A 23,052-nucleotide genomic window follows, 5' to 3' on the forward strand; every position below is an offset into this window, starting at 1 on the left:
AGAAATGACTGACCTTTGACCAGCTCCTGGCTGATAGAGTGTCTTTGTATACCTTTTAGTGTTCAAAACTGAGATCTTGGGCCAGGTAAGATGGTTCTGACACACCTTTTCTTTAAACGTATATAAACAATTAGGGGTTTCTCTGGCGGTTCATTGGTTAAGAAACCACCTTGCAATGCAGGGGACCCCAGTTCAGCCCCACATGCTGCAAGAAATCTTTTTTTTTTTTTTTAAGTATATAAAATTAACCTAAGGATGGGTTGAGAAAGTTTTTCTTCTTCTCAGCTATAGGTTAGTAGTAGCAACTGAGTAAGAGCGTTAATGATTCCATTTCTGGACTTTCTGGTGATAACGTGGCTCCTGATTGAAGAAAAGAAGGAAGCTGGTAGGAGGGGGACAGTACTTGTTTCATTCAGCACAAGTAAATTTCTATGTTTGGCCAGGAGCCACCACCTTTATTTATCCTTTCTGTTGGTGGGAAGGGAATCCATATATTAGAAGGCATTCCTGTGAGTGTGTAAAATCATTTCTGCCTCTTTGGAAATGAGGAAATTTTCTTTTTAAATAAGAATTTTACTGGATTTACAGGTGTGTTAGAGGTCCCCAAGATTACTGTCAGGTTTGATGATTTGGTGAAAGGACTCAAGGACCCAGGAAAGCTGTTCTACTCATGGTTACAGTGTATTACTGCAAAAGGATACAGATTAAAATCGGCAAAGGAGAAAGCTACATAAGGCAGAGTCCAAGAGAAACCAGACACAAAGTTCCAGTTGTGCCCTCCTAGTGAAACTGCACAGATAGTGCTTAATTCTCCCAACAAAAGTGTGTGACCACAGGAGTAAAATGTTATCGACCAGGGAAGCTCACCTCAGCCTCGGTGTCCAGGGTTTTTGTTGGAAGTCAGGCAGCCTTCAGGACTGACCTTAGCTACTCAGTCTCTAGCCCTTCTCCCTTCTCACCCAAAGGTTGAACTAATGCAGCTGGCCCAGGGCCCCAGGTGAACGAAAACAGGTGTTCACCATAAATCACATTGTTAGCATAAGCCATCTGGTGTGGCCAAAGTATCAGGTATGCTAAGACATTCTTATGAGGCAGGATATTGCAAGAGTTCAAAGGTTATTTCTCAGAGGCCAGTCCTGAAGACTTACGGAATGTGTAAGTTTGGGGCAACCCAGAGCTGCTGTTAACCCTTTATTGCACTTAGGCCATCTGTGGGGAAAGAATGTTTTCATATGAGATAATTGATGAATATGGGGTATTTTTAATAAATATCAAGTATTTGTAGATTTTCTTCATTGAAAATGTAGCTAATTCATTATATCCTTGTCTGTTTTGTCTTATAGTTCAAGCATGAATTCTTTATATCGGGCATTAATTTTTTATACTTGGGTTTGTTATTCCTTTAAAATGTATGCTATTAAAAGTAGGAATTCTCAATGCTTATTATTATTATTGTTCATAATTTGAGTCTGGGGGATCCTAGATTCATTTTTATTTCAAATACTTGCAGAGCAGCAAAAATTTAGCACCGTTACGGTTTAAAACCATAGGTGGCATAGGTGATGTAATAGCTGTTGGTAGCTGATTTCAGCCGTTTCATTAGCTAGCAGAATGTTTCTATGAAATTCCTTTCATAGATGTTTATAGTAGAAGCCTTTGTCATGAAATATTTGTGGAACCCTCTAGTACACCATTTACTTAAATGTTTTACTTTATTTACCTTTAGGTTAAAAGATTGACACCTGTGCTTTCACAGTTATTAGCTGGCTACAAATGGAAAAACCTTCAAACCTAAACCTCAGTATTCTTTTTTCTGTTATATAATTTTTAGGTATATGTAGAATGATATATGGAAAAAACGGTGTTTTTCAGTGATTGTGCCATTTGGAAAAAAATAAATCCTGTTAATATAAAAAGAGTTAAACCATAGCTGCCACAGGGTTGTAAAGACTTTTTTTAATAAGGAAGACATGGTGAAGCTTGGGGTACAAAAATACTGAAATTATGTGTTTTAGAACAGCTAAATGGAAACGTTTAGCTGCTAAATAGAAATGTAAGAAATGCCTTAGTTACATATGTGCTCTGCCTGATTTTTCTAGTATCCTAAATAGAACCTTTTCTGTGTCCAGTGCTTTTTAATACAAATAAATTTGTTATAGCCAAAGCAAAAAAAAAAAGATTTCCCTCAGTTTCCCTCTGAAAAATAAGAAAACTTCTGCCTAAAACACAAAAGTATTGAATGATTAATAGGATCTCAAGTTCCTATTTGATTTCAATGTAATACATTATCCATCTGTACCAGTAGCTCCCTCTATAATATCTCAGAATCATGGCATATACATTAAACATGGTTTTAGACAGTGCTTTTTTTTTTTTTTAAGTTGAAGGCTTTTAGAATAGATAATATTTTGAATTTTAAATATGTGATCTTGGAATTGTGCTTTGAAGAAACTATTTTGGAGGCTCTGTTGTTTTAGGTAAGTTCTAAATACATATATTGCTAGGCATCTAACAGATGTCTGATATTTCATCAATAAGAGAGCCCATTTATGGAGTCAAAAATATATATAAAGGGAAAGAAATAATCTTCAGTAATCTTAAACATAGAGTACCATATTATTATACTTTTTTCTAAGACTAGAAAATTGGGATGTTATAGTGCATATATAAGTTTCAGCAGACAATATTTTAAACCAGAAGACCTTTTTAAAAACTAATCGAGTAGTTAATATCATTTTAGAAAATCTGAGGTCTATGAACATTTTGATGTAATCAAGTGTACAATGTCAACGTGTATATCATGCAGTTAATCATCTGTTTTTCACTAGAACTGTAATAAAATGACTATATCAGTGCCCACCAAAAATTTAGCTTGGGTTTTGAAAGACCATGCATCTTTAAATAACTCTTTACAACAACTTTTAAAAAGACAGTGTCTAGATTATAACTGTTTACAAACCTCCCTACAGAGTTCAGCAGATGAATCGGGTCTAAAAAGAGCAGTTAAGTTCTACCCTGACCTCGGTAACTTTTAGCTTTTGTGTTTTCATAGTTTTAAAATCTAATATATCCACCAAAAAATATATTCTCTAATAATTAAGAAAAATTATATTTTTTAACTTGAAACACAGTCTTAACATTTTATGGAGAAGAATATGCATGGTATAAGTCTTCTGTGCTAGAAACAGTTACAGCCTAAAACCAGTAGAAATGAGAAGTCTAACGGGATGACAGTGTGCTCCAGTTTGCCAGGACTCCTAGATTTTACCTGATGTCCTGGTGTTAATAAGTTTCTCCTTTTACTTTCAGAAGTGTCCCTATTTGAATAATAGGTTTGGCTTGTGCAGGCAATGTTAAAACGGGAATTTCTTGTCATAAAGACAGTGAGGGAACCTACATATCCATTTCAGCCAGTTAAAGTCTTTGGTAGGCAGTAATGTAATACTATTGAATAAACTACTCCCAGATGCAATAGTTTAATTGATAGTATTAGTAGACTGTATTTTATATACACAATATGTAATTCCCTAGTGCTATGAAAGAGCTCTGTAACCCTCAGGGAACCTTAGGAGCCAGTGAAAAGCTAAGAACAAGCAAAATAAAATGTGTAAATGCAGATATAAGTGCACTCTTTCTGCAGCAAAAGTACCAGCGAGGACTGGAAATCTACATCTTAAGAATTTTGAAGATTTCCATATTGTTAGAATTTCCTCTTCATTTATTCCATAAACATAAGCATCAACTATGTTCCTAGAACCAGGAATTTTTTTCTGTTTTGCTCACTGTTGTGTTCCCAGCACTTAGAACAGTACCTAACATATAGTAGGTGCTAAATAGACATTTGTTGAATAAGATAGTGTCTGACTTAACAGGTTTGTAATCTAGTAGATCATACAATCATATAAATAATATAGATCGGAAAGTACAGTGATAGAAAAAAATCTACATATCCTGAGAGCATTAAGGATCTGATTTTCACTCTTTCCCATTTTAGTTTCCAAGCTGATTACTTGAAAAGCATTTGATGTTTTTAAACAAAAACTTTCATTTACCCACCATCACTACTTCTGGCTCCTTAGCACTGAAGCCTAAGACAGACACTTAGAAAGGCAAAACAGAGGAAAAGTTGGTAGAACAATCCAAGAACAGCAAAATTCTTAACTTTAACCACCTTAGTCTGTATCTCCTCAGCTTTATTTATTCATGTGGCCAAACATTTAGCACTGTTATATGTTTAACATTTTATGTTTAACATTACATTGTATTAATACTGATCCCTGTGGAATTGTTTAATTTTTAAAAATTTAGTGTGTCAGGAATTATTGTCAATACTTCACTCTTATCTCCATTTTAAAGATGAAGAAACTATAGCCCAGAGAGGTAGATAACTTGATCAAGGTCTCTCAAAAATGATAGAGCTGGGGTTTGAATCCATGTTGACTGGTCTGGTGGGTCAAGAATGCTCTTAACCCACTACTGCCTCCTAATGTTTTCGCTCAAGAAAAATGTTCTCCCTTGAGTCAGTGGGGTGAGATAAGAACTAAAGAAATAACTATTACGTATGGTAGATTGTGTCAGAAGATTTAAAAGAAGAGATTGCCTCACCCAGAAAAAACCGTAAGAAGATTTCATGTAGGAAAAGACATTTTAGTTGAGTGTTGAAGGATGAGAAGGATTTGGATTGGTAACATTGAGGAGGATGGATATTCCAAATGGATGGAGTATTAGCATCTTCTAGGGAATGACTAGAGTTTAGAATGTGTGAATAGTGAGAAATTAAGCTATTTGGAGCCAAGTCATGGAGGGCCTTGAATGTTGAACTAAGTAGATTCATCTTTATTCAGTAGGCATTTTAGAATCCAGTGAAGGATTTTTTTGGTGAGGAATGACGGAATCAGAAGTATATTTTATAAACTTAACAAAGTTTCTGTTCGGGTGTTGAGAAAGTTCTAGAATCAGAAGTGGTGATAGTTGCATAACATTGTGAATGTGCTTAATACCACTGAATTAAGAGGTTTTTGAGCATAGTGTGGGACCAACCATAGTCTAGAAAAGGTAGCAGAAAAGGCAACTTACTCCTCCACTTACCAGCTCTTTAAATGGAGACCATGTTACCCAAATCATGTTGATGCTCTTCATATAAATCCATTATAAATGTTTTTTGATGGCCAAATTAACTAAATCTTAAAAATGTCAACACCTAATTCATTTGCTGTTAAACTTTAGAAAATGAGAATATATTTTTTAGGTCTAAAATTCCAATGTTATTTTTATGCTGACGCATCAGCAGTAGAAAAAGCAGAATTCAAAGTCAAGTGTGAGAAGTTTAAAGATATTTTCCTTTGACTCTGCCTTGAGTTAATCACCCAAAATCTCTGCATCATTCATTCTCTGAACAGTGAGTTTTTGAACTTATGGTGGAGTCACAGTCCTGTGTTTAAACTGAAACATATGCAACACGGTTTTCTGAATTTAACATGGTTAAAAAAGAGAATTCAGTTTGTGCCCAATTCCATTCATTTACCTTCTTTTCCAGAACGAGTGTGAGACAGAAATCAATATGTACTGTACCCTCAGTTAGTTTCAGCTCCCATAGGCTTCCCACAGTGAGAGCATTTCACCAAACTGAGTGTGATACTGGTGTTAAGAGAGGTACTTTTATGTGGCATGACCCCTTAACACAAGCCGTCTGTTTCATATGGGGTTCAGTCAAAGAAAACAGCACTCACTCTGTTCCAATGCCAGAGAATACAATACTGTTGAATTTAATGAGAGTTTGATATGTTGGTTTCCAACATGGTATCTTCCCAGGTGACTTTTTTTTGTGACACTTGGTGTTCATTTTATGCCTTAACTTTAGAACTTTACCCTCAGGAAAGAGGTACCAGCAGGTAGTATCAAGTATAATGGCCATTGCTGTTACCCTTAAGGAGTTCATGGTTCAAAAGAGATGATCGACAATTGTGAAATAATTATAATACCAGGGTAATCAAGTGTACAATAGAGATACTAACCACATTTTCTTATGTATGAAAACTTCCCTGCCCTCCTTCCCTCTCCCACAAAAAAGAGTTTGGAGGACTTACCTGGAACTTAAAATTTTCATAGAATAAAACATTTTCCTATATCAATTCATTTGAGATCAATTGCGTATTAGTAGGATAGATATGGGGCTTTCCTGATAGCTCAGCTGGTAAAAAATCTGCCTGCAATGCGGGAGACCTGGGTTCAATCCCTGGGTTGGGAAGATCCTCTGGAGAAGGGAACAGCTACCCACTCCAGTATTCTGGCCTAGAGAATTTCATGGACTGTATAGTCCATGGGGTCGCGAAGAGCCAGACTTGACTGAGCAACTTTCACTTCACTTCAGGATAGATATACTTTCCATATTTTTTCGCAAAATTTTAGGCGGTTTCTGGTTTCTATTTGTGGGTCCATATAACCCTTTTTGTATAGCTATTCTAATTAAATAGCAGTATGGAACAGTGCTAAAGGTGGTACATCTAATTGCATGATAGAGTATTTATTCCATAAATGTTAGAAAGTAGGTACTGTGAGCAAGTGAATAAGGTACTCATGTCTTTTTTCCCCAACTTCATTAAAATATAATTTGATACATAGCAGATCTTATATCTTGACAGAGGAGGCAGATCCCTTTAAATGGACCATTGTTTTAACTTTCGTCTCTTCCCAGTTGCCATAGAAAATACTCAGACTTCTGATATACCTCTCTCAGATTGTTGTAGATTTTTGTTCTCTGTATATTTTGAATCCTCTCTGCCCTATTCCTTTTAATAACTCTGACTTTTAAAATCTTCAACCAAAAATGAATTTCACTGTGATGGGTAGTACTGGGCAGGTGTACTAAGGAAACATCTGGAGCTTGGCATGTTGAGAGGCTTGTCCTCCCTTCAGAATGCTGTTTGTGGTTGTTTATACTGCTGATAGCAGTCTACTGTCAAGTTTTAATGACATCATTCTTGCAGCTTTACAGTAGATCAGACTGGAGTAAATTGCTCTCAAATTCTGTTGGGTGAAGGACGTTTGACACCAGATCATCTGGACATAGAAGTGAGTTTTTCAGACCTGTTGCGAAAGGGTGTGTGTGCTTAGTCGCTCAGTCGTGTCCGACTCTTTGCGACCCATGGACTGCAGCCCACCAGGCTTCTCTGTCCATGGGGATTCTCCAGGCAAGAATACTGGAGTGGATTGCCATGCCCTCTTCCAGAGGATTGTCTCAACCCAGGAATCAAAGCCAGGTCTCCTGCAGCGCGGGTGGATTCTTTACCGTCTGAGCCACCAGGGAAGCCCTAAGAAAGGGTGGATAGGTCTAATTTGAGGACCCATTGACAGTAAGAAGCATGAGGCATTTTATATGACTGATATGTGCATCTTTATCCTCTGAAGGGGTTAAGTGGGGATTGAAGAATTTGCCCCTTCTCTTCATTGATTAAAAAAAATTGGAGAAATAAAATGTTTCTCAACTTGGGGAGAGACTCTTCTCTCAAATATATATATTATGTCCAGAAAAAGTAGTGACTGTTTTGGTCATTAATTCTGCTTCTGTTCCTTGGCTCTTTTTTTTTTTTTTAATTATTTCTTTATTTTACTTTACAACATTGTATTGCTTTTGCCATACATTTGACCTGAATCCGCCATGGGTGTACATGTGTTCCCCATCCTGAACCCCTCTCCCAAGTCCCTCCCCATCCCATCCCTCTGTCTGGGTTTGTGTATCTCTGCATTTATTTGCTTTGTGGGGCTATGATGACAAAAGATTAGTAATCCCAGGCTCTACTACGAACATTTGACAGATGCAGAAACTTGCCTTTGCCTTCTGTAGGGCACTTTGAAAAGAAAAGACTGAGGTTTGAAATAATATATATTCTAGGATGCTTTTTCTGTCATTGCATATGTGGTTATAGCTTTAGTGACAAGGACTCAGTGAACGGAATCTTCTGGGCCATGACAGGATGTAGAATGATAGCTTTCCAGTTTTCTGTTTTTGTTTTTTTTTCCTTTTTTCACATGGTAGAATTGACTTTTTTTAGTCAATTTAAAATTGCAAATTAAAGGTGGTTTTAATTTTTTTTATTCTTGACATTCTATACAACAAATTAGTTACCTTAAAAAGAAGAGGAATTTGCCTTAGCCTAGGAAAGATTGTTATATTCAAGCATTTTAACACCATGACCTTTTATTCCATTGATTTCTATAGAGAAGCACAGGCATGCTTCAGAAAAGGTCAGTGATTCTAATTGAAGCACACACCAATTTTTTTCCAGTTGCAAAGGCGCCCATGCTTTTTGTTACAAAAAAGATTATGAGATTTAGAGCTGACCATTTGTTACGAGAAAGCAATTTTCTCTGTGATGCATTGCTGTTTTTCTTTCACATGGAAAGCATTGTTTGAAATCAACAATATCCGAAAACCAGATTTTTCCTTATTCATGCTATTTAATACCCCTCATTTTTATTTATTTACATGTCTGAGATCTCAATTGAAATTTCCCTCTGTGGACCTGATTTTGAAAGAAAAAATGTGAAGAAAATGATACCTATTTAAGTCTCTCGTATTTATGGTTATAAGATTTTCCTTCCAACAGGAATGGCAGGATTTCAGAATTAGTGCTTAACATGAGTTTAAGCATGTTTTAACTGTCATTCTTAGACTTTTCGTAGAAGAGACTCTGTGGCTTCAGGAACCAAACTTGGGTATCTACATACTATAGTCCGTTAAACCAAAAATTCACTGTGTCTTTTTGGAAAAGTCACCTGATCTTCATATTTGTTCTAACTTATATTGCATGAAGATGGAAGACTTTTTTTTTTAATGGTTGTTAAATTGTTGGCCAACATGTCTCCTACTTGATATTTAATATTGCAAGAGTTATTTTTTATAATCTGGTTTAGTGTTGGTCTTTGTCCAGTATGAAGTGGAAGAAAGAATTGCCCACTTTTTAATATCTAAAGTCAGGGATTAAAATTGTGTTTTCAAAGCTTTCTGTCTATATTCATTCTGGAGGAAATAATTTGTGTTCTCCATTTTCTTCTCCCAACTCAGCTAAACCAGCTAAATACCCTTACTTTGCTTTCGGAAAGCTTTTTAACACATCATTAATAGTTTCTCACACAACCTCAGGTGCTCTTTCCACATGTTCTCAGACCTCAGTTAAGCAGGCAGGTCAACCCACTGTAGTTCTGAACTTTAGATGGTGAGAGTTTTTTAACCTGATAGGGTAGTTTTTAACATAAGACCACATCACAGATTTTCACACATATGCACACCTTGAGCTGTCCAGAATGATTAACTCTCTATTATTAAAGTGCTTATATAGTAATGCTTTCTTATGACATTTGCATAACCTTTATCTATAGCAATCATTTATTTGTAATAGTTTATAAACTCCCCTGGTTCTTACTGACTCTAGGAGCTGGGTAATGAATCACCTTTATTCTCTCTTGTCTGAGAGGTGGAAACAATCTAAGTCATAGACTGATTGGCAGGCTCAAACATGGGAATATGGAAAATTGACCATCATTGCAGGATTATTATATTAGGAAATTGACAAGCAAGTATCTCCCTTTATTCTCCTTCAAAACCTTGGTGGCTCCTCCAATATTTGTTCTTGGTCAGAGCCTAAATAACAGCACTCTTAAAATCAGTCCCATTCTCTGCTCCTTCTGCTTACCATGCTCTCATCGTCAGTTAGTTCTGCTGCCTGACAAGAGCGGTCTTGAATTCAGTGACTGTCGTGTCATGAAATGGGAACAAACTCCCTATCTTCTGTTTATTTCAAAATCTTTTGATCAGTCCAGGGCCAACCTTGTCAGCATTCTTGCTAGCTTGAGGTAATAGAAAATCTATCACAGTGGCAAAGAGCATGGAACCAGACAACCTAGATTTGAATCCCAGCTTGGCCTTTTACTTGTGTTTTCTTGAACAAGTTACTTAACCTCTCTGTGCCTCAATTTCCTGGTTAATAAAATGAAAATGTTTAGTAGTGCCATAAAGAAGGCTGAGTGCCAAAGAATTGATTCTTTTGAGCTGTAGTATTGGAGAAGACTCTTCAGGGTCCCTTGGACTGCAAGATCAAACCAATCAATCCTAAAGGAAATGAGTACTGAATATTCATTAGAAGGACTGATGATGAAGCTCCAATACTTTGGCCACCTGATGCGAAGAGCCAACTCATTAGAAAAGACCCTGATGCTGGGAAAGATTGAAGGCAGGAGGAGAAGGGGACGACAGAGGATGAGATGGTTGGATGGCATCACTTGACTCAATTGACATGAGTTTGAGCAAGCTCCGGAAGATGCAGAAGGACGGGGAAGCCTGACGTGCTGCAATCTGTGGGGTTGCAAAGAATTGGACATGACTCAGCAAATGAGCAACAACCACCCTACAGAGTTATTTTGAGGAATAAATTGGGATAGATAGTTAGAACAGTACCTGGCACTTAACAAGTACAAAAAAGTAGTAAGGAAAGGCCTTATAGATAAAGGAGAACTAAGTGAAACTCCTATGGACTTTGTGATGCAAAGTGCACCAAGCCAGCTATGAACAAGTGGTATTAGCAAGTCCTCATCACAAATGGATTTTCATAGTGGCTGATCAGTAACTACCTAGCCCGTTTATAGAGAGCTGTTTTTTTAAATAAGATGTGAACTGTTAACGAGGAATGGGTTGTCAACCTCAGTACTTCATATTCTCTTACCTGGTCTCCTCTTAACCTGAAAATATATTCTGTATACATCTCGCTGGCACCCCCAAGCCTTCCATCCAGACTGCATCCCCGTTATGGCTTTCTTACTCCTCTTTCCATTACCTTAACCAAACTCTTCTTATTAATTAGAAAGACATAATTTCCTCCTTCAACCTATCATCCCACAACCACTCACCTTGGGACTTCCCTGGTGGTCCAGTGGCTATGACTCTGCACAAAGACTACTCCCCTGTTATGCCCTAAAATAGTAGTCGCATCTCCTAAGTAGTAGTCCCTTCATGGCTACATAAAGATTACTTTGGCCTTAATGTATTTTAGGGCTTCCCCCATGGCTCAGTGGTAAAGAATCCACCTGCAGTGCAGGAGCTGTGGGTTCAATTCCTGGGTGGGGAAGATCCCCTGGAGGAGGAAATGGCAACCCACTCCAGTATTCTTGCCTGGGAAATCCCATGGACAGTGGAGCCTGGCGGGCTACAGTCCATAGGGTCACAAAGTGTCGGACACAACTCAGATGACAGCAGCAGTAGTGTATGTGCAAATCCTGAGGTTGTTTTAAAAGAACTGTTTCAAGTTCCAACTCACAGTTGGAATTTTTTTCCTTCTGCTTTGAAGAGAGTTGCTATAGTAGGAACAACTTATTCACACCAGCTCTTTGAAACACCTGTGTTTCAGGTGACGCCAAAAAAAAAAAAAAATCTAAAGCTAGAATCTAGTCTTTTCACCTCTATTACAAAATAAATATACCTCTAAAACTTCCCAGCTGGTGGGGAATGAAATGCTGCCAGGCTTCCCAACTATTAGAGGGTAAAAATGAATAACAACAAAGCCATACCTCATTTGAGCCCCTGAAAAGCCTCATAACCCATTATCATTCTCTTGAACTGCTTAACCTTCTGGTTAACCTTCTGATTATTAGCCTCTTGAAATATTTAATCCAGGTGTGAGGATTTGGGGATGCTCATAGGGCTATTTATTTGATCTTTTGGTCCTATTCCACTGTTGTGACTTCATTTCTATTTTTTAAGGTTGGTAGACACCAGGGAGACATGTTACATAGAGACCCAGAGGTTTTAGAAGTCACTAAATTTATCAGACCTACCTTAATTGGAAGATATAGGGAAGCAGTGGGGCTTTTAGTCACTTCATAGACCAGCTGAGTCTCATGCTACGAACTCAGTTTATTTGAGAGCAATACTTCAGGGAACTTAATAAACCTGTAGCACACTAGCACGAATCTGTATTTTAACCAGAGTACAATTTATGTACTACTTATTAATACATTGGTTTGCTCTGTGTATAATATATAATGCCGTTATTAAACGTTAAGTGCACTGAATTGTTGGTGTGGGTTTAATAATTACATGTTTAATTGACAGTTTTCCTCTTATTGATACATCACTCAGAGGTGGCAAGAGAACCCAGTAGATAATAAGATTAGGTCGAAGTGGTGTTTTTTCAAAGGAAATAGGATATGCATGAGCCCAGCAGAGTTTTGTTTTGTGTGTGTTGTTCTGGATATGTGGTATACTAACCAGTTAGGGGATGCTGATCTAATAGTTAATTTTTGCCACCGTGAGGTCAAGTCTGAGAAACTCCAGGTGACTAGAAGTTCTTTACCAAAACCAGGAGTCCCAAGGGTGGAGGTCTCAGCGATTAACACTTTTAATTGCTCCCTTGAGTTTCCAGTCCTTCCAGAACCAACCCTCTCTCAAAAGTAGTATGCAGTATGCCAAGAAAACTGCATGAGACCTGTTAATAAGAAGTGAATATAATTTTCCTTTTCAGCAGCAATATCCTTTTAAGATTCTGATCTTCTTAAGATCAGTACCTTAAAGGAACTTTTTTAATTGGTTGCCTGTTTTGTGTTCTTTTTTCTTTTAACTTAGATTCTTTTGGCTTTCCCTTGGGTAGGGAGAGGGAAATGTTAGGAGGAGATAAGAATACAGTTACATGTTCTTCCCATAACAGTGATGATAGTAGCAGCAGCTATGTGTCAGACATTTATATGTGATTCACATACAGCATCTGGATCCAGCAATAACCCAGCAGTGTAGTAGATGTCATTGTATTTCTTTTATAAATGCAAAAACAAACTCAGGAGAGGTTATTTAACTTGTCTGATGTTACCAAGCCAGTAAGTGACCAAGTCGAGATTCTAACCTGGTCTTTAATTCCAAAGCCTACACCACACTGCCTCCCACTACCTAAGTCTGTTTTAACTCCTGATTCTAAACATCTGCCCTCTTCTCAAGTAGAATTATTTTGTTCACCTTTTTTGATGTTTCATCTATTGAAAGACAAAGCACAGATAAAGAACAAAAGCTGGGGTTTAGCACCAACTCTTCTGTGTACAAGCTATGACTTCTGGCCAGTTTCTTCACCTCTCTAAACCTCTTTGCTTATTTGTATAATGGGAATGTTAATAGGACTTAGAGTAATTGTGAATGGATGAGACAAATTAACTTTAAGCTAGAGGTCTGACACATAGAAAACTAGCAATATTTTTAATCAAGTTTCTGTGGCCATGTACATAAAATCTTTTTGCTTCCTTCTTTCTCTACCTGATTTTTACTTGTCAGTCTTATACTTTTTCTAATCTCTTGAATGTTGCTTTGCATTCATTCATCTTTTCTCTCTGTTTTGTCATTGAGTTAGCATGCTCTCTACACCCCTTGGTACCCAGTCAGTATTTATTGATGCTAATGATAATGGTTAAACAATGATGCTTTTGGCACCAGTCCTGCAGCTTCTGAGACTGCCTGAGTAATCATGACTTCCTAAAAACAGAGACAGACTCAATCATCTTTTTCATAATTGAAGGTCAGAATTTAATGTCAGCATTTGTTTCTGTGGTGATTATGTAGCTTTTTCTGTGGAATTACCTTTGACAGTTGGAGTAGTCGGGCTTTCTGGCATGAGACTGATTATCATGCATTCTTAAATTACTTTCTAAAATAGATGCAGCATCATAAAGGTGGGTTAAACAAATATTGATTGTAATACAGATTTGTTTTAATTGGAGCAAGAGGTCAGTCAGGGGAGGCCTACCATTGAGGGGCAGTTGACTACCAGACTCTATCTGCATTCGTTCCCTAGTTTTCTTGCCCATAATCCTTTTTGGCATCAAAGAACATTGTACAAAACTGTTTTTAATCCTAAACATGCCTTCCTTTTCTCCACCTTTCTGGTACCTCTAATATATTTCTACCTCATTTCTTTGATTCTCAGAAGATTTCTTATTTTTGCTTTTTCTGCTTCAAACTCTGCCCTCATGAACACAATTTTATTCCTCAGCAACCCTTTGTGGGTGTCCAGCAGGGTGTCCTGCATGTTATGTTGATATTTGGGCCCTATGCACTAACAACTCAGCTGCTAACACTGATGGGCATTATTCTAAAGAACATCATGTCACTAAGGCTGAATTTTATAATTCATTAATGATAACATGCTTCCATAATTTAGAAATTCAGATTTTTTTTAATAACAAAAGGAAATAAATAGAAAAAATATTTAATAAAAAAAAGAAAAACTTTGTGCAGGAAAAAGAAGATTGTAAACAGCAAAATTAATACCCTGTCTGTGACAGATTTCACTTAGTAGTAATTACTTGTTACCATGTCTAATGTAATATAATATATAAACTTACATTTTTATTTTAATCTCCCACTAAAACCTGTCCTATATTTCCAGCAATCTATAGTTCAGTCTTGTTTTCTTCCCCCATTTTCTTCTCAAGGGCTCTCACCACACAGTTAGCTGGGGCTTCTTTATGTATATACACATTAATGTGTGTATGCTAATTTTTTTGTGTTTTCCTTATCCATTTAAAGAAATAGAGAATATGAAGCTATTCAAGTAACTGTGTATGGTTCCTTGGTGCAGGAAAGTGTTAATTGAATTGTCAGTTTTAGTTTTATAACTTAAGAAAGGTGAAATAAGGAGTTCCCTGGCAGTTCAGTGGTTAAGACTCTGCTCTTCCAATGCAGAGGGTGAGGGTTCAATCCCCACTCAGGGAACTAAGATCCCACATGCCACATGGCATGACCAAAATATAAATTTTTTTTGAAAAGGGAAGAAGAAAGAAGTGTGAAAGGAATAAAATTTGAATGAAGTAACATGGGAGATAAAAAAAGAGAGCGACAGAGAGAATATGAGGTAGAAAAACTTACCTCCAGCATTTTTTTTTTAACCTTTGAATTATTTTTCAGGTGCTGGCAGAAGGAGTATCATTATTTAGCTTGTCAACCTGACATTCATTCACCCGAAGCATAGATCTGTTGCAGGGGAGTGGTACAAGATTGTTATGAGGGTTAAATGAAGTGATCTGTATTAAGACTGGCACATAGTAGGCTCAAAGATGCTTTTCAGCAAACAGTGGGATTGTTTTTTATTTGATTTGTTTTTTCTTTTGTTTTTTATTTTTATTTTATTTATTTATTAGTGACAGAACTAAGACTACAGTTCAGGTACTAGAGGAAATGAGTAAGAGTGTGGATTTGGGCAGTTACTTCAGACACCTTTGGATTCAGTTCCTTCCAAAAGGAAAGACTAATACTCAAAAAGAGAACAGTTAGTTCTCTGGAATAACCTAACTTGTGCTGTGACAAGTCAAAGAGATAATTCATAGCAAGTGCTTCCAAAGTGCCTCACATATAGAGGGAACTCAATAAATGTTCAGTGTTTTTATTTTTGTTATTTCTCATGTTTGGTTTTTTTTAATTCTTAAGGTGAACCATTTTAGGAAACCTAATGCATGACTTCCCTGGTGGCTCAGTGGCAAAGAATCTGTCTGCCAATGCAGGAGTTGCAGGAGACGCAGGTTCCATCCCTGGGTTAGGAAGATCCCCTGGAGTAGGAAATGGCAACCCACTCCAGTGTTCTTGCCTGAAAAATCCCATGGACAGAGTAGCCTGGGGGCTAAAGTCCACGGGGTCTCAAAGAGTTGGACACAACTGAGTGACTGAGCACAATGCATGTATGTGTGTGTGTTTATAGATATAGGTAAATTGCCAATTAGAATGTGCATCTAAATAGAAGTTCACTATGAGCTGAAGAAACCTGGATGGTTTCTCACGTGTTTCACTGAAAGTGTAAATCTCTGTAGTTATTGGCATTTAGCAATTCTAATAATTAGAGGTTTATCTTTTTAGAAGAATGTGTCTTGGTTGTGCTGCTTTGCTTCTCTGACTCCTGTTGGCCCTGTGATGGCAGATCTGCCTTATTCAGTCCCAGAGCAGTGCTAAGGGGCTTTACGAGATCAACAGCCATGACATTGTTGTGATCTTTGAGTGAATCTGTTGTAATTGTTTGTTTGATTGTCCACCTGCCTTGGTGGGCTATGAACTCAATCATGGCAGTGACGCTCTTAGACTCCATCATGTTTTCAGTGCCTAGAACAGAGCTCATGTCTGGCACATGCTGCTATTCTGGAGAGTGATTTCTCATCTGAAGACACATAGTGAGGGAGGGATTCTAAAAGCTCCATCGTGTAACCCCAGTCCTGAATTTGATTTTTGTTTGGAACCTGGTTTTTTCCGACATGCAAAATAGGTCCGTCTTAGGAATTTCATTTTCTCTCTTGACAGTAAACAGAGTGACGCAGAATTTCACGTAAAGGGTCCGATTTAGGGATCATTACAATCGAGGTGTGAATCCAAGCTCTTTGTCAGCAGCTTAACCTCTCCCAGCCTCGATGTGCTCATATCTTAATAGAAATAGTTACAAATTAGGTGTTATACACAGGGATTAAATGAGGGTGATAAAGTGGCACATAAGGAGCTTCAACAGGACGTTAGCTTCCTTTCTCCTTTTCTTCTCCTCATAGCACTTAGTTAAAAGTAGTTCAGCTTTTCTTTATTGCAAAGTAGTGTGCATGCTGTGTGACATTTGGTTAAGAAATGGGAATAGTAGGCAAGCAGGAAGCAGCTTTGTGGGATCGAGTGCGCGCTGGACGGGGAGTTGGGAAGCATAAGGTAGTCAGGCTTTTTGCAAACTTGGAACATGACCTTGGGTAAATCCCATAACCTCTCTGTGACTGAGTTTGTGTTTCTGTTAACTGATGTTCTCCATTGACTAGTAATATTTGAGAAAGAAGTGAAGGGACTGTTTTCTACCCCGTTATATATAAAGAAGTTTCTGAAATGTCAGTATTAACAAAAAAAAAAGTACACAAAATTAACTCTTTAAAACAACACAGAAACACTTGTGCCTCTTGGGCACCTTCAGGTATCAAGAGCTGCTACTGTCCCCCGCCTTGCATTTCTAATTGTTAATTTGCATCATTCGTTTCTCTGAAGCAAATCAGTACATTTTGAAATCCATATTTCATGGAGCTACTTAACTAATTGCTGCAATCAGCAGCAATTTATTTTATAGCAGGGCTGTTCAAATCACTGTGAGGTTGGCATACCATGCACAGTGTGTTTTTTACAACCATATTTTTAATGATGACTTTTAATAAGGGGAGAATGGTTAATCTGCTAATATTCTCCTGCAAGTCCTAACTTTGGTCCTGTGGTTTACCTTTACCCAGTGCTAACTTTAAAGGCCACAGCAAAGTCAGTGGCCCAGTGGGTGCACCAGCTGTTGGAGAGGCTGTCCCATTTAGAAGGACAGAGAGAGGAAAGAACACCCTGTTTTTCTTATTTGGAGACCCTCATTAAATTACTCAGAAACAATAATCAGATAGCTGCTGTTCAAGTTAATGGCACCTCCAAGTCCCTGTCAAGAGAGCTTTATTTAATGTGCAACAGACCTGGAGTGGTGCAGGTGCCTTTTCAGGCCCTCATTTAATCTAAGCTGCTTTAGTTGGCATGGCAACTAGCTGAGACATCTGGGAGACATCATGTTGGGGATTGAGACTTCAGAGGATCTCTGCTAGAGCAGAGCAGAAACCTCATCATAAAGTGGTGTGTGTTGCTTCTAGATTCTGCAGCTCTGTTGTGCAATCGCCAATTCAGGAATTGTGTTTTTCCAGAGAAATAAAATTTTAAAAGATTGGCCTGGCCATTGGCTTGTTTCTGTGAAGAAAAAATTTGCTTTATCCCTGAGGTGAAACACACTTATTTCAACCCTGAAGAATTTATTTTGCTAAACTAAAGCTTGACAAAACTTACTCTGTGCAGAGTGACTGTTTTTAATCACTTTGTAAAAAGTATACTTTAAAAATTTCTCAGACTTTTATGTTTAAAAGATATTAGAGGAAGGAAAACATCTCTGTACAAAGGTAAATGAAATTGTCAAGGTAGACTGGGCTATATGTGGTTTTCCCTAGACTTTCTGATTAAATTAAGAGATTATTAAACACTACCGTCTTTTTTTTAACATTGACTGTCATCTTCTTAAGAGGCAGAGATATGAAAGCAACACTCATTTAAATTCTTTCTTAAATATTATAACAGGAGATTGAATGAAATGTCTTTTAAATTCACAGATCCTGAAGACAGTAACATGATAATCTAGTCATTTGTGTTTAGCAGAGGGAGTACCTGCTGGTTTGTATTTTGTAAGAAATTATGCACATAATGTGCTCTTAGTATAGAAGAATTGACTTAGTATTTGAAATCATCCTTTATATTCATTTTGAACACCCTTGTCTTTCAGGTTCATTTTGGTTTTGGGGGGCTTGTTTGTTTTGTTTTTGCTGTCTGTTAATACTTTGCTCTGTATTATGTTGAACCATGTGAAATAATTATTTTTTTGGTCAAAATGGTTCAACATTATCAGTTCAAATCCAGTAGGTCTGGGGTGGAAACAACACCCTGATCTGGAAATACTTGTTTCATCATGCTAAATTAAATATGAGTGTTTCCTGAAATTAGTAATTATTTGTAAAATATCTGGTGAGAATAGTACCCATTCCAGCCAATGTTTTCCTTTTCCCTTTTCTTTGAAAATGTAGTCACTGTTAGAAGAAAGCATATGACATTATTTCATGCTTATTCTGTGTTTTTGGCTTTTGTATCAGTTTGTTCCTTTTATAAGTCAAAGCAAGATTTTTCAAGTGCCAGCACCATGAATTCAACCTGATAACTTGAAAATTAAGATGTTTTCTCTCTGCTGTTTGCATGCATACCAGCTGTCACCAGTAACAGTAAAGATTCTGGCATCGCAGCTTGGCTGCCTATTTTGTAGATATGTGAGACAGAATAGAATATAACCTGCTCTTCACTTCCATGCAAGAACTTTTCAATCCTGGCAGGAAGAAGAAAATTGTCAGTAAACTCAGAAGACATGACTGACATCCCATACAGATAAGTGCTCTGTTTAGGAGTTTTCTTTTCCTGAGTAAAACCACAAGTTGACGATACAGGGATGGCAGTTGTGAAGTTTTTCTGTTTTTGCTCTGTTGTTCTGTTTTGCTTTTTCCCCTGTGGATGTTCCTTTGTTTTCATCCCTTGAGATTTCTGGAACCAACTCAAGAATATTAGAACCTCTGATTAAGGCTTAATGGTGCAAATAGAAAATTTTTTCCCCTGTCTCTGTCCTATGATTAAGATTTCCCAGTGGGAAGAAAAACTTTTTCGTATTATATACAAGAGGGTTAATATTCTTAATATGTAAGGCACTTCTACAAATAACATTATCACCCCAGTAGAAAACTGAGTTAAAAAAAGAAACAAGTCTCTCTCTTCACTCCTCCTCTCTTTTCTCTCCTCTCATACTTACACATATATGTGGCCAATAAACATGTAAACAGTTTCCATCTGAAAACACATTTGATAAAACTGATCTTTATTGCTAAAATCTTTCCTACAGTCCCCAAGAATTCATACTAGAAGAGGCAGAAACCTCTGCTGGTAGTAATGAGAACCCAGAAGCGGGTTACTTCTTGCTCAGAACATCAAAGCAGCTAAGGAATTGGAGGCATCAGGTATCTTAGAAAATAGGGATGCAGGTAGGTCTAAACTCAGAATTGCTTGCAAGCCTTTGTTAGAAGTAGTAAAGATGTTTAGGTGTCTTTTCCTATCCCACAGGAGACAAATAAAGCCTTATTCCCTGGCGACAGCAGGAGCTAAGCTATGGTATCTTTGGCTCTTCCCCCGCTCTTACAGAATATCTTGGACATGTTATTTTGAGCCGTCAGTGAGTCATCCATTGGAGATGATGAGTAGACAGTTAAATATACAAGGCTGGACTTAAGGCAAGAAAATTACTAGAGATGTAAAGTTGGGAGTCGTCAGCCTGGATGTTATTTAAAGTCATGGGACTCTCTTCGATTACCCTAGAGAGTGAGTATCTGAAGAGAAGAGGACCAAGCCCTGGGGCATTTCAACAGTAAGTGGTTGGGAAGGAGCACCAACAAAGGGAATGAGAGGAAACAACCACAAAGGGAGAGGGAAAGTCAGAGCTGAATGTTCCACCAGCCATTTGGAGAAAACGTCTCACAAAGGAGGGGTAGTCCAACTATGTATGTCAGCTGTTATCAATTTTTCATTCTCCCTATGCCCAAGTTGTCCCTTTTCCTACTTGTTTGTGCTGAAACATTAAATTAGAAGTGTTTTTAAGTCCCCAAATAATAATCACTTACTACAAGAGACTTTTTAAAACTCAGAAAGGTAAGATACAAAACCTCATGTTGCTTTTTGAAAATGTAAGTTATGTCCAGCACTTGCCATTCCAATGAGCATGCCAGTGCTGAAAAAAGAGCCTCTGCCCCAGATCCTTTTAGTTTTTTATAGCTAATGGTGAGCACCCAAAGACTCCAACCTCCATAATATCTTTCTCATAGAAGAATTTTAGGATCTGAGGAAGTATGTAAGAAGGCAAACTAACTCTGCTATTTTTTTGTCTTGCCTTTCCCTGCTTTCAGGTGCACGGGGCCGGGGAAGAAGCCTTAGTGTTTTACTCAGAATGTGAAACTAGCTTTTACAATATGTCGAAAGAATTTGTTTGGGATTTTTTTCTTGTTTGTTCATTTGTCTTTATTAATTTTTATTGGAATACAGTTGATTTACAATGTTGTGTTAATTTCTGCTCTATAGCAAAGTGAATCATTCATAATATACCCACCCTTTTTTAGATTCTTTTCACATATAGAATGTGTCAAAAGAATTTAAATCCTGTAAGAGCCTCCTAAACTCAAAGGCCCTTTTCCCTTGTCTGAAGGAAGCTTATAAATCGTAAAACTTGCCTAAAATTTTAAGGAGTTGTTACTGAAGGCAGGGGTAAGTCATGAATCTGTCCTTTTCTAGATAAGCAAGAGACAGTAGTGCCTTTACCGAGAGAATTCCACATCTCCTTCACTCTGTGGGCCCTAGCTTTCGATCACCTGCCTCATGTTGATTGTGCAAAGCCCTGAGGATATAACGGAGTACAAAGCATAGGAAGCTTAAAATTAAGTATGGGAGGTATAAATGTATAAGAAGTTAAATAATAAAAGTTCAGTTGTGAAGACTGTAGAGACTAAGATATGAACTAACCGTTGTGCATGTTTTTTGGAGTACCATGCTTTACAAAGTAACTGAAGCCACTGTTAATGGATGGATTACATCTTTTGCTTTGGTGCCCTGGTGGCCTAGCGTGAGACCAGCACCCTTTCTTTTTTGGATTCAGAGGACACTCCAGGAACATGTCTGAATAGACCCCGAGACTGCTGGTCTTCACATTTCTCCTGATCTGGCTGTCTTTGAAAATATTTACCCTTATTTTTCTCTTTTATAGTGCTAATTATAGTCACTTGATTGTTAACTTCTAACTTTTTTAAATTATTTCATTTTGGCAGTGTTTTCATCTTAGGAGGGCTGGAATTGTCATCTCTTTTCATGCTATCCAAAAGCTTTCTTTCCCTAAAGCTTTTTCCAGCCTTAAAAAGACAAGTTATGTATTTAGAGTTGATACCTAATTTATAGGGATTGGGGGCTGAATTCTCTGAACTCTCCTTAACTAAAAACCTCAAGATATGTTGTCACAGAACTGATGCAGAGTGACCTGCATAAAATTATCGTCTCTCCTCAACCACTCAGCTCAGATCATGTCAAAGTTTTTCTTTATCAGATTTTGCGAGGTAAGACTTTCTCTGTGAAGAAAAAGGTAGTGTCACTGTATAAATGGAATGTTTTGCTTTTCATTTGAACTAATCTAACCTTCCAAGGCTTACTTCTTTCCTAACAACTTTTTTCTTCTGACCAAAGTATATTTAATACTCTATATACTTGATGTTAAATAAGAAGCTTTTAAAGGTAGCCAGATGGTTCTTATTTTTGGTGATGGAAGAGAAGGTCCTATCTAATTCATTAGGTAGTCAAGGGGGTTAATCCCGAGGGGTAAATAAGCAGGCTGTTTTGCCACAAAGCTTCCACTGAACAACCTTTAGTAGGAGTATGTGGCTGGCATCAGATGATTAACTGAAAAGGAACTGTGTTTCCTATGGATGACATACATTCTTTAAGCCAGCAGTAGGTGGGCCTGGTCTGAGAGTTGGCAGGCATGCCTGAGTTCCACTCTAGAAAAGCAAAATGACTTTTAAAGTCAAAGCATGGAGAAGACTGACAGAAACAGCCAACTAACTCACTCTCCAGCCTGGCTCATTAAGGAGTACTGACGATAGAGAAACAGTTTGGGCTGACATTTGCTGCAACTTCCTCTGGCCATCAGGTGTGTCCTTCAGAATTTTGGCATTACACCTGTTTAAAGCTGAAACAGTTTTCTTACCTAGTAAAATACTTTTTTTCTCCCATAGGATTCAAAGTATTCAGACATTCCTTATAAAAATTGAAAAGCATCTGCCAGAGGAACTAAAACACATACACAGTGTTAAAACTAGAAAGTTCACCTTCTGTAGATTTGTTGATATTTGGGAGTGGGGGTGGTGGCAGAGGGAAGAGACTGGATAGAGGACCGTCTTTAACATTGTAGAAATGTAATTTGCTTTATTTTATTCAGAAGACTCAGCCTTGAAGCTGTGCCTTTTATCTAGCACTGCTAAAGCCCACAGACTTTGTAAAGATATCAAAAATATTTTTAAAGTAATTAATTACCTTCCTGATTCTCAGTGGTGGAGAATACTACCAACAGACCTGGGCAAGTTTCTGAATTTTGTCTCATCAGTGAAAATCTGTCCTGGAAAAGGCTTGCTGTTGGTTAATGGGAACTATTTTGTGGCAGCAGCTCACAATCAGCTTCGGAGTGTCCAGAGCTCCAGAAGCCACACTTATAAACTGTTCAAGGTTATTGGTCTGGTGAGCCTTAACTCCAGGGCTTGGAGTGCTTATCTGTACTTAAACCTAAATAATCTTTCAAATTATAGACATTATCTCTAGACTGTGCAAACCTTTGATGACATTTTATTTTACTGTAGCAAAATTACAGTTTTTTGAGGTAGGAC

The 23,052-nt window shown here is 37.5% G+C and overlaps 1 protein-coding gene across 2 annotated transcripts in view; it reads left to right on the forward strand.

Annotated features, from left to right (window-relative positions):
• Window positions 1-23,052, forward strand: part of NLK (nemo like kinase) — a 122,834-nt gene that overhangs the window by 72,677 nt on the left and 27,105 nt on the right. For both annotated transcript variants that reach the window (XR_009692948.1, XM_061142886.1), the window contains exon 4: window positions 21,626-21,732. Coding sequence is in view for 1 of the 2 variants with exons in the window: in XM_061142886.1 (XP_060998869.1) it covers window positions 21,626-21,732 (107 nt within the window). In the remaining variant the exon portion in view is untranslated. The remainder of the gene's footprint in view (window positions 1-21,625; window positions 21,733-23,052) is intronic.

The sequence above is a fragment of the Dama dama genome, chromosome 5, assembly GCF_033118175.1.
Source record: "Dama dama isolate Ldn47 chromosome 5, ASM3311817v1, whole genome shotgun sequence".
Lineage (NCBI taxonomy): Eukaryota > Metazoa > Chordata > Mammalia > Artiodactyla > Cervidae > Dama > Dama dama.